Genomic DNA, 12071 nt, shown 5'->3' on the forward strand with positions numbered 1-12071 from the left:
AACAAAAAAGGACAAAAAGAAAAGACAAAATAACATAGATTTAAATACAAGTATATCAGAATTAACATTAACTATCTTTAAACGTAATGCTCCAATTAAGAGATTGAGAAGAAAGGAGATTGGGAGACCAGAGAAAAACCAGACACAATCCAATAAAATGTTGACTATAAAACATTTCTAAAGCAAAAGTGCATGGAATAAATAGCTAAAAGTAAAAGAATGGGAGAATAGCTATACCAGAAAATACACTAACCAAATAAAACTGAGGTAGCAAAATTTACTAAGGATATAGCTAATTCAAACAATTTCAATAAACAGACATAAGCAAATGGAATGTGTAAAACGCTGCACCCAACAACTTGAGAATATATATTCTTTTGAAGAAAACACAGACATTTTAAGAAAATTGATCACATTAAAGCAAGCCTCAAAATATTTCAATGACTGGCATTATTCTTTGTCCACACTGTAATTAAATAAAAACCAATTATAAAATAATTACGGAAAAACACCAGTCACATATTTGAAAATTAAGAAACACTTCTAAATAACTCAGGTCAAAGAAGAGATAATACTAAACAAGAAAATACTTAAACTTGAATGACAACCTGTCCTAATCAAGATGGAGGAGTGAGACCTTCAGGGCTCCATCCCCCGATAGAAGCTCTGAACAACCAGCAAGAACTGGCAGAAACATCTTTCTCAAAGAAAACAGTTAAAGGACTGCAGCAACACGGAAAGTGCCAAATCAAGAAAAAGGCTACTTGAAAGAGGGAGGATCTTGTGTCACCCTGGATGGCCCACCCCATACATCACCAGATCCTAGTATGGATACCTGGCCCCAGTTTTGGAAGGAGCAGAATAACCCTTGTGCACATACTGGGAGCATGTACATCTAGCCCAGCCTGTCTGGTGAAGGCATGAAGGAGTTGCCATCTCAGAACCTGCCTTGTTTTGAAGATGGCTGTTGAAAGCAGACTTTTGCTCTGGAGAAGCTAAGAGAGGACAAACACCCCAAGAGCAACTAAGAGTGACATTTTTGAGGAACTGCAGCCTAGAGAGGAACATCCTGGATTCCTCCAGAGAAATCCATTTTGAAACCAGAACTTTGGAGCACACACCAGCCAGATGCCTTCCCAGCTAACAGATATTTTTCCGGACACCATTGGCCATCTTCCAGTGAAGGTACCCTTTGTTGATGGACACTTTATGGCCTTAAGACTGTAACTTTGTAACCAAATAAACCCCCTTTTATAAAACCCAAAAAAAAAAAAAAAAAAAAAAAAAAAAAAAAATATGTGCATAAAAGAGAAGTAAAGGAGGGGATGGGGAAAAAAAAAAAAAAAAAAAAAAAAGAACCTGCCTTGTGTGTAGAAGGCAGTTCACTGAGCCCTCCCATAGAAAGCTGTGGAAGAGAGTCAAGTCGTGGCTGCCTGGGGGCAAGGGATGGCTGGCTGTTAAGACATACAGTTGCAGTGCTTGGGACCATGAGGAAACCATTTCCTAGGGAAGAGGGGACACTCAGAACCAGGTAAATGGAGGAATTCCTAGGGCCACACACATGTGCCCAAAACAATAGGTATGGCCTGAATGTATTCTCCAAACTCAATGGATGTATGGATAAACCTGAAGGAGGGTGCTGACACTGGGCAATCCATGAGAAATGAGAAAACTGTTTTCTTTTCTCCCTTCCTTAAAATTTTTTTTGTTAGCTCCTACCATTCAAGGAATGCTTTGTCATATATTAACTGGATATAAGCTTAAGGAACAGATACCTCAGAGTCTAAATTCCAGTGACAACACATTAAAATATCAAAATGTCCAGGTTTCAACAAAAGATTACAAAACTTACAAAGAAACAGAAACCAATGGCCTAGACCAAGAAGAGTAAAGCATTAGAAACCATCAGTGAGGAAGATTTTACCTGAGACATACTAGACAAAGACGTTTGAGTCCTAAATATGTTCAAAGAGCTAAAGGAAAACATGGACAAAGGACTAAGGGAAATCAGGAAAATGACAGATGAGCACAAAGAGATTATCAATAGAGAGAAGGAAATTATGAAAAGGAACCAAACAGAGCTGAAGACCATAGTAACAGAAATTAAAAATTCCCTAAAGGGGTTCAAGAGCAGGCTGGAGCTGGCAGAAGAAAGAATTAGAGAACATGAAGATAAGACAATTGAAATCATCCAGTCTGGGGAAAAGTCTGAGAAAGAAAAACGAACAGAGCCAGGGGAACCTGTGGGATGTACAGGTTAAACGTACAAATATATACATTGTGAGAGTTCCAGTGGGAGAACAAAGAAAAGGGAACAGAGAGAATATTCAAAGAAATAATGGGTAAAAACTCCGAAAATTTCATGAAAGACAGGAGAATATACATCCAAGATACTCAATGAACTCCAAACAGGATCAACCCAAATAAATGATCACCGAGGCATATTATACTCAAACTGATGAATGCCAAAGATAAAGAGAGAATCTTAAAAGCCAAAAGAGAGAAGCAACATATCACATACAAGGAAACCTCGGTAAGATTCAATGCTGGTTTCTCTTAGGAACTGTGGAGGCAAGAAGGCAGTAGGACAACATATTTAAAGTGCTGAAAGCAAAAACTTGCCACCCAAGAATTCTATATCTGGCAAAACTGTCTTCAAAAATGAGGGTGAGATTAGGACATTCCCCCATTAACAAAAGCTGAGGGAGTTTGTTAGCACTAGACCGGGGCTACAGGAGGTGCTAAAGACAGTTCTTCAGGTTGAAAGGAAAAGACAACAGACAATAGAATGAAGCTGCATTAATAAATAAAGATCTTCACTAAGGGGAATGAAGAGGGTAAATATAAATGTCAGTAATACTGTATTTTTGGTTTGTAGCTCCACTTTTTACTTCCTACAGTATCTAAAAGGCAAATGCAAACAAAGTAATGATAAATCCGTGGTTTGGACTCATAATGTGTAAGCATGTAATCTATGTCAAGAACTACATAAAGGAGAAGTGAACGGAGGGTTACAGCAACATATTTTGTATGTATTATTGAAGTTATATTGGTATCAAAGCAAACAAGATTGTTAAGGATTTAGGATGTTACATTTAAGTTCCCATGGTAACTACAAAGAAAATATCAGAGGACACGCAAGCTGATAGAGACAGAAACTCGAGTACAACTTGCCAGGGGTGCAGGGCAGGGGGAATGGGAAGTTAATGCACATTGGGTGTACGGTTTCTGTTTGGGGACATGAGAGAGTTTTAATAAGGTGGTAAAGGTACCACAACATTGTGAATGTCATTAATCCCAACAAATGGTATGCTTGGTACATTTTCTTTTTATTGATTTACAATTCACATAACACAAAATTCACCACTTTAAAGCAGACAATTTATTGTCTTTTGGCACAATCACAGTATTGTACAACCAACAGCACTATCTAAATCTGAAGTATTTCCATCTCCCTAAGAAGAAACTCTGTACCTTTTAGTAGCAGTTCCCATTAATTAATTAATTAATTAACCATTAATCTACTTTCTGTCTCTATGGATTTCTCTATTCTTGACATTTCATATAAATGGAATTATGCAATACGTGACCTGACACGTCTAAATCTTTCTGTTAGCAAAATGTAAGTTCATCCATGTTTGGCTTCTGCTACATTTCCCCTCATACAAGTTCTGTAAAGAGCTTAAATTCCCTTATGCATTAATTTTTGGATATAATTCTGGATTAAACAGAGAGCTCAAAAATAAGAAAGGGTAATTCCTGGATGCCTAAGGTTGAAACCTCAGGACACTACATGGTAGAATGCTAACTAAGCTCTCCCTGAAAAAAGCTCAAGAGATATAAAGGGCTGTTTCCTTCCCTGAAATGGAGACTAGAAAAACTCCATTATTTCACTGTCCTCTGACTCCTGAAAGCACTAAGAAAGTAACCATCTACCAGTATATAAATGGAAAGAGCCATGTAAAAGAAGTTGGAATTTCAGATCTGAGGCACTCATGAAACCTAAAGAATTTACATTTTCTACTCATAGCAGGAATCCTTAGCTTAGGTATTAACATTTGAAAATAGTTTCATATCCAGTGAAAAACATGGAGCTCCAGCAAAGGTACATATGGAAGTATCCCAGGAATCCATCTAAAATCCAAGATATGAGGAACTCCCTCAGAGGATGAGATGCCAATTAAAAACTGCAAACAACACAAGGAGACAAACTGCTGTGAGAAAGTCAGGAGAAGAAATAAACCAGAAAAATACATATCAAGAATTACAGATCATAGAAGACTTGAAAGAAATTATAAAATAAGAACGTTCCAAGTGTCAGAAAGAAATGGGGGCGGGGGGTAGAACAAGTGGATTGGAAAAAGAATCAGAGAAAATGTTTTTGAAAGTCATTCTCAAAATGGTTTTACAAAATCATTAATGTGATAAAACAAGGAAAAACGTTAATTGAAGAATATAAGTGGTAGGTATATGGGTATTCACTGTATAGTTCTATCAATTTTTCCTTGACAATTTTATTAATAAAATGTTATGGATAACCAGCACTGTGGGGCTGAGAAAATCTTCTTGACCAAAAGGGGGACAGTGGCTGACCAGTGGCTGACAGATTTCAAACAGAGTCTAGAGGTCACACTGGAGGGTATTCTTATGTACTATATAGATATCACTTTTTAATTTTTGGTGTATTGGAATGGCTAGAGGGAAATGCCTGAAGTTATCAAACTACAGCTCAGTGACCATGATTCTTGACGACAATTATATAACTATGTAGCTCGCACAGCATGACTATGTGATTGTGAAAACCTTGTGGCTCGCACTCCCTGTATTCAGTGTACGGACAGGAGTTGGAAAAATGGGGATAAAAATTAGATGAAGAATAGGGTGGGATGGAGGGTGTGCCAGTTTGAATGTATTATGTCCCCCCAAATGCCATTATCTTTAATGTAATCTTGTGTGGGCAGACCTATCAGTGTTAATTAGATTGTAATTCTTTGAGTGTTTCCATGGAGATGCGCCCCACCCAGTTGTGGGTGATGACTCTGATTAGATAATTTCCATGGAGGTGTTGGCCCGCCCATTGGGTGGGTCTGAATTAAATTACTGGTGCACTATATAAGATCAGACAGAAGGAGCAAGCTTGCCACAGCCAAGAGGGACACTTTGAAGAAAGTAAAGGAGCTGCAGATGAGAGACAGTTTGAAGACAGCCATTGAAAGCAGACTCTTGCTCCAGGGAAGCTAAGAGAGGACAAATACCCCAAGTGCAACTAAGAGTGACATTTTTGAGGAACTGTAGCCTAGAGAGGAATGTCCTGGGAGAAAGCCATTTTGAAACCAGCTCTTTGGAGCAGACGCCAGCCACGTGCCTTCCCAGCTAACAGAGATTTTCCGGACACCACTGGCCATCCTCCAGTGAAGGTACCTGATTGCTGATATGTTACCTTGGACACTTGATGGCCTTAAGACTGTAACTGTGTAACCAAATAAACCCCCTTTAATGAAAGCCAATCTATCTCTGGTGTTTTGCATTCCAGCAGCATTAGCAAACTAGAACAGAGGAGATGGAAAGTTTTGGGTGTTCTTTTTTGTTCTTTTTTTTTTTTTATTTTAGAGTAAGGAAAAGGTTCAAGAATTGATTCTGGTGATGAATGCACAACTGTATGATGGTTTTGCGAATAGTTGACTGTACACTGTGGATGACTATATAGGGTGTGTGAATGTATCTCAATTAAACTTTTAAAAAAAGTAAATGAACAATGGGAGGAGGAGGGGAATGGGATGTTCTCAATGTTCTTTTTTATTTTAATTTTTGGACTAATGAAAATGTTCAAAGATTGTGGTGATGCATGCAAACTATATGACGATACTGTGAACTGATTATACACTTTGGAGGATTGTATGTTATGTGAATATATTTCAATAAAATTGCATAAAAATGTTATGGGCAACATCACTGAAATGAAAAATGAGTTAAATAGTATGTTAGGCACAGTTAAAACAGAGAATTCTCTACATTATCTTCTAAAAGCTTTATGTTTTTTTGGTTTATCATTTGAATCTTTAATTTACTTACAATTGATTATTATATATGGTATGAGGTAGGGGGTCCAAATCATTATTTTCTACATAAATAATCAACTGTCTCAAAAACATTTATTAAAGTTCATTCTTTCCTCCACTGATCTGTAATATCATCTTTGTTATATGAAGTGCCAAAATATGTAAAGGGTTTGTTTCTGGGCACTTTGTTCTGTTCCATTGGTCTAACCTTGTGCCAAAATCACATTGCCTTAATTACTACAGCTTTATGAGAAGTTCTGGAAGTTGATAAAGCAAGTCCTTCTATCTTTTAGCTCTTTACGATTGCTTTCTTGGCCCTTTGTACTTCTGTATAATTTCTGGCATCAGTTTGTCAAACTCCACACTAAATTCTACTGGGATTTTGACTGGACTGCACTGAATATGTAACAAAAATGGGGGGAACAGACATCTTTAAAATATTGAGTTTTCTAATTCATGAACAAATCATCTCATTTTTTATTCAACTGTTCTTTAATGCCTATCAATAGTTTAGAATTTTTGCCATTAAGTCTTTCATATCTCTTGTTAGATCTATTCCTAATGCTATTTTGTTTTTTAAAAAAACTTTTTAAAAATTGTGCTAAAATATACTAATATAAAAATCATTTTAACCTGTTTAGGATTGATCGCATAGATCCAGAAATAGATAGCATAATGCTGTGTGATGGTAGCACGGTATTGTAAGTACACTGAACAAAGATGTCTGTGAGTAAAGCTGAAAGAGGTGGGATAGGAGAATGTATGACACCAGAGGTAACGATAGATGATAAAGACTGGGACTGTATAACGTGGCAAAAACTGGAGTGGCCAATGACTGTTACTAAATATACACATATAAAAATGTTTTTGCATGTGGGAAAGCAAATGAATGTCAACCATGTAGAAATTTGAAAAAGGGATGGTATTCAGGAAAAAACATAATCAAAGCAAACTGGAGTCTATGGTCAACAGTAACATTGTAATATACCTCCATTAAATGTAACAAAGGCAATATGCCATTGCTAAATGTATATGAGAAAGGGATATAGGGGAGTAATATGGGATTCTTGGTAGTGGTGTTATTTGCTGTCCTTAGTAGTATATTGTATTGTATGACATGTTATTTTTCTTTTTAACATTTTTTCTTATTGCTAAAAAAAAAAAAAAAAAAAAAAATCATTTTAACCATCCTTAAGTGAACAACTCTATGATATTAAGTACACTGACAATATTGGGTAAATTTCACCACTATTTCCAGAACATTTTCATCATCCTAAATAGAAACTCACAGCCATTTAAGCAATAACTCCCCATTACCCCTATCCCCACCCCTGGTAACAACTATTCTGCCTTTCTGTCTCTATGAATTTGCTAATTCTAAGTATTTGTTATAAGAGAAATCATGTAATTATTTGTCCTTTTGTGTCTGGCTTATTTCACTCAACATGATGTCTTCTTCAAGATTCACCCATGTTGTAACATGTAACAGCACATTATTTCTTTTTATGGCTGAATAATATACCATTGTATGGATAAATCACATTTTGTTCATCCATATGTCTCGTGATGGACACCCGGACTGCTTTTACCTTTTGGCTTTGTGAATGATGCTGTTATGAACATTGGTGTACAATATCTGTTTGAGTCCTTGCGTTCAATTCTTTTGGATAGACACCAAAAAGTAGAATTGCTGGGTCATGTGGTAGCATCATATATTTTTAAGCTGTTACAAATAGTAACATTTTTATAAACTTCATTTTCTAATTTCTTGTTGCTAATATAAAGATATACAAATCTAAATTTTTGATTTTGTATCTAGCATCCTGCTTATCTGTTATTAATTCTAGTAATTTATCTATAGATTCCTTTGCACATCTAGGTACATAATTATACCTGCAACCAATAATATTTGTATTTCTTCTTTGTCATCTCTCATATCTTTATTTATTTGCTTGCTTAGCTGGTTACCCATGTCTTACTGTGCTGCTTAGTAACTCAATCATAAAACAGAAACAGTAACAGCAGACATCCCTTTTATATAGCCCCCATCTCAAAAGGAAAGCATTCAATGTTGCCTAATTGTGATGTTTACATATTATATGGGTTTTGTAGGCATTCGATCTAGTTAAAGAAAGTCTTCTTTGTCAAGCTGGTAAGACATTTTGTCATGAATGGATCTTGAATTTTATAAAAAGCTTTTTTTACTCTACTGAGACAATTATGTAATTTTTTCTTTCAGTCTCTTAATGTGCTTGATTATAGAAATTCACTTTTGACATTATATAAATCTTGCATTCCTAGGATAACATGATCAACTTGGTCATAATGTATCCTAATAGGTTTCGGTTTGTTACTATTTTGTTTAAGATACTCATTTGTGTTATGAATGAGAATGGCATATACAAAATTATCCTTCTCATGCTGTCCTTGTCAGGTTTTAGCATCAATGTTATATGAGCCTCTTCTTGAGCTGGGAGTGTTTCATTATCTTATGAATTCTCTGGAAGATCAGGAGTTGATGGTTACAATTGAAGTTATTTCTTCTGTGAATTGTGACAGAACTCACTACTGAAATCATTTGGGCTTTATGGAAGATTTTTTCCCCTATATTCTCAATTTATTTAATAGCTATAGGATTATTCAGGTTTTCTATTTCTTTTGGAGTTCATTTTAGCATGTAATTTTTTTTTAGGAATTTGTCCACTATTTAAATTATTAATTTTCACATTTACTGACATATTAGGACATTATTAAATACCAGGACATTAAATCCTAATATTTCCATCTTATCTTTTAATGTCTGGTGCATCTGCAATGTTGATCTCTTTAACATTATTGATATTGGCTTTCTATGTCTTTTTCTTAACATCACCACAAGTATGTCAAAGAACTATTGGCTATATTGTATGCTTATTTACTGTTTCATTCGTTTTTATCTTTATTATTCCTTTCCCTTTAGATTCTTTATTTTGCTTTTCTTTCACTAACTTCCTGAAATGAATGTTTGGCTCATTTATTTCAGCTTTTCTTTTTTTTCTAATACAGGATAAATATTTATGGATATGTATTTGCTATCAAGTACCATACTGCTTTAGCTTAACCTACAAGTTTCTACTTGAAGAATTTTTGTTATCTTTCATTTCAAAGTATTTCCCATTTACCAGTGATCTCATCTCTTGTAGCTGGTGGGTTATTTAAAAATGTGTTTCTTAATTTCCAAACATAGGAGTTTTTCCTATTATCTTTTTTTAATTGATTGCTTTGTGGCTTGATTAACTTGAGTCCAGTTCTTTGAAATTTGTGGAAATTTTGTTTATGACCCAGATATGGTTAAGAAAAATTAAATAAATGTTCCATATATGTTTGAAATTTTTTATTTCCAAGTAATTTGTCTCTCTGTGCTATATTCTATATAATTTTTATGACTTCTTTTTCAATTTCCCAATTCTCTCTAGAGCTTATTTATTCATTTGTTAAGCCTATCCACTGAGTTGTTAATTTTAATTATCTTTTATTCATCTAAGTAAATTCTATTTAATACTTTTCAGTATACCCACACACACATATGCATACATATATATATATAATGTGGGAAGTATTTGAGGTCTAGGAAGAAGGATTATTCCTCTGGAAAAGATCTATATTTTTTTTTATCACGTGCTTGGGAAAACCACCAGTCTGAGATCACTTTAAACTAAATTCTGAACTTGAGATTTTTCTGAATTATCCAGGCTATGTCAATTTGGGTCTCAAATCCAAAGTGATAAATGGCTTGTGGTTATAATGTCTCAGGAGTTGGTTTCTGCCTCCACCTCTGCTCAGAGCCAATATAACTTTCCTTCTAGTTCTTCTGCAAGAAAGTGGAAGGGAGGCAGGTTAACTTGCTGTTCATCATTGCACTAAGACCATAGCACTTTGGGGTCACCAGCTTTGGAGTATCTATTACATTCTTCACATTGAGAGAGCTCCAGACTTTTTCCCACATTCCCTCTAAGGCTTTGAAAACCAAAATCTCTCATGTTTGCCACGTTTGGCAAATGTCATGCTCTCAGAGCAAAACAATTTCACTGCTCAATTTAACTCATTAGATTTTAGCCTGAGAACTCATTATTTTGCCCACTCTTGGGTATTTTTAAGAAGTTTCTTTTTAAAAATCTTGATTTCAAAACTTATATACAGTTTGTCACCTGAATCCCAAGTTACTTACTAAAAATTATGATGCTTTGGAAAAAGAACAGAAAAATAAATTTAGCTTTCAATTTTGCATTAGGAAACACATACCTCCTCTGCAAAAATTTATGCCTAAATAAGATAAAATCCATCTTTTAGCCAAACCAAATACTTTTACAAATGCCCTGGTTCACTAGTGACAAAGGAAGGGTATTTGATACTGGAACCCAGGAAGACTCAAGTTGCTCAATGACATCAAATAAGCTCTGACACCCAATGAAAAAATGGCAAATAATGCTGCCACAGTTAGCAAACACATAATAGCCTGCTGTAAGCAATATAATAATTGTGCTTAGGTAAGAGACTTTGAATAATTAAAGGCACCATATTTAATATATTTTTCAAATTCAGTATTTCAAGCCAGGAAAAAAATCCACAAAAGCAACAAAGTGGCTCAGTCATCACATATAACAGAGGAAAGAGAAGGGCATCTAGTATAAAACTGTATTAAAGAAATAAATTGCATCCCACAGTCACTATTTCCTACAGTTCCTTTGCATCACTGATTGAGGTATAACAACAAAGGGGGAAAATGTCAATTTCTTGATTTAGAATTATTTACAATCTTAAAATATTTAATATCAACTCTTGATTTTCACTCCCTCTGCAGTAAGTACCTATAACTACTTAAAAGTAATCCAGATAGCACTACAAATTCAAAACACAAGCAAACATCTTTAAGTCCTTGGATAGTTTATATCTAATTTTTATGTGCCTTAACACTAACAGATCCTTGCTTTCCAGGTGACAACTTATTCTTATGGGCCCAAGTTGATACATTACTCCTTCCCCTTTTCCTCATCAATTAGGGAATCCAAGATACTTAGCTAAATTTATAGGCAGTTCAAAGTAGTTGTGAGACTTTATAAGGTTGCTTATAGATCCCTGGGTAACTCACACAATTTATGGATTGTGGCTTTGCTTCTATTCCTCCTCTTTTTTATGATGTAACAGATTTTTACAAATAAATCCCTTTTCTCCCTTCCCACTTTAAGTATCATGATCAAAATCAATTTCTATAATCTTAATGTAACTATTTCTTATCTTCAAAATTAATTATTTTATGGTAGAGACTGAGCACACTGCAACACTTCAAAAGGCATGTTCCTTGGTCAGTCTTTCAGAAAGCTAACTTATGTTCTAAGCTGCAGTTCTTCCTATCTATCCCCTTGAAAAAGGAAACTACTAAAAGAGTAAATTCAAATTGATACTTACATAGGACAAGATGAACCTCTGCTTTCAAACTGAGTTTAACAACAACAAAATTTTAAAAAATTGTTTATTTTTAAAATACTTCACCCATTAAAAAAAAATAAAAGCAAAGCCTTATCAATAGCTGTCAAGCTCTCAAAGAACTCTTAAATAACAATTTTCAATGCTATTTAAATATTTATTGACTACCTACTATGTGCCAGGCAATTTGTTTTCAAACACTAACATAATCCTCCCAAGAGAGGTATGAAATAGGTATTACCTCTATTCCATAGTTTTTAGAGAGGCAATAGGAAAGTAACATAAATCTAGGATCTACTACTAATCACCACCAAATACAAACAAGTGTTATGGTTAACAGAGATCCTTTTCACCAAAAATGAATCTCTCTCCTTCAATGGGAGCACCCCATGCACAAGAATGGTTTCATTTAAGTACCTTGTACTTTTGTCTTAATTCTTCTGTGTCTTCTTTTTCCACCTCTAGGACACGCCGCCGTTCGGTAGCATCTTCGGCATAATCGAGCTTAACAAAGAACAGACGTAATTCAGTATATTTTACATCCTGAAC

The 12071-nt window shown here is 34.9% G+C and overlaps 1 protein-coding gene across 4 annotated transcripts in view; it reads right to left on the minus strand.

Moving 5' to 3' along the window:
• GPATCH8 (G-patch domain containing 8) overlaps positions 1 to 12071 on the minus strand; it is a 124075-nt gene that overhangs the window by 49967 nt on the left and 62037 nt on the right. For all 4 annotated transcript variants that reach the window (XM_037808224.1, XM_037808226.1, XM_037808225.1 and 1 more), the window contains one exon: positions 11940 to 12026. In XM_037808224.1, the coding sequence (XP_037664152.1) occupies positions 11940 to 12026 (87 nt within the window). The remainder of the gene's footprint in view (positions 1 to 11939; positions 12027 to 12071) is intronic.

This window comes from Choloepus didactylus, chromosome 18, assembly GCF_015220235.1.
Source record: "Choloepus didactylus isolate mChoDid1 chromosome 18, mChoDid1.pri, whole genome shotgun sequence".
Classification (NCBI taxonomy): domain Eukaryota; kingdom Metazoa; phylum Chordata; class Mammalia; order Pilosa; family Megalonychidae; genus Choloepus; species Choloepus didactylus.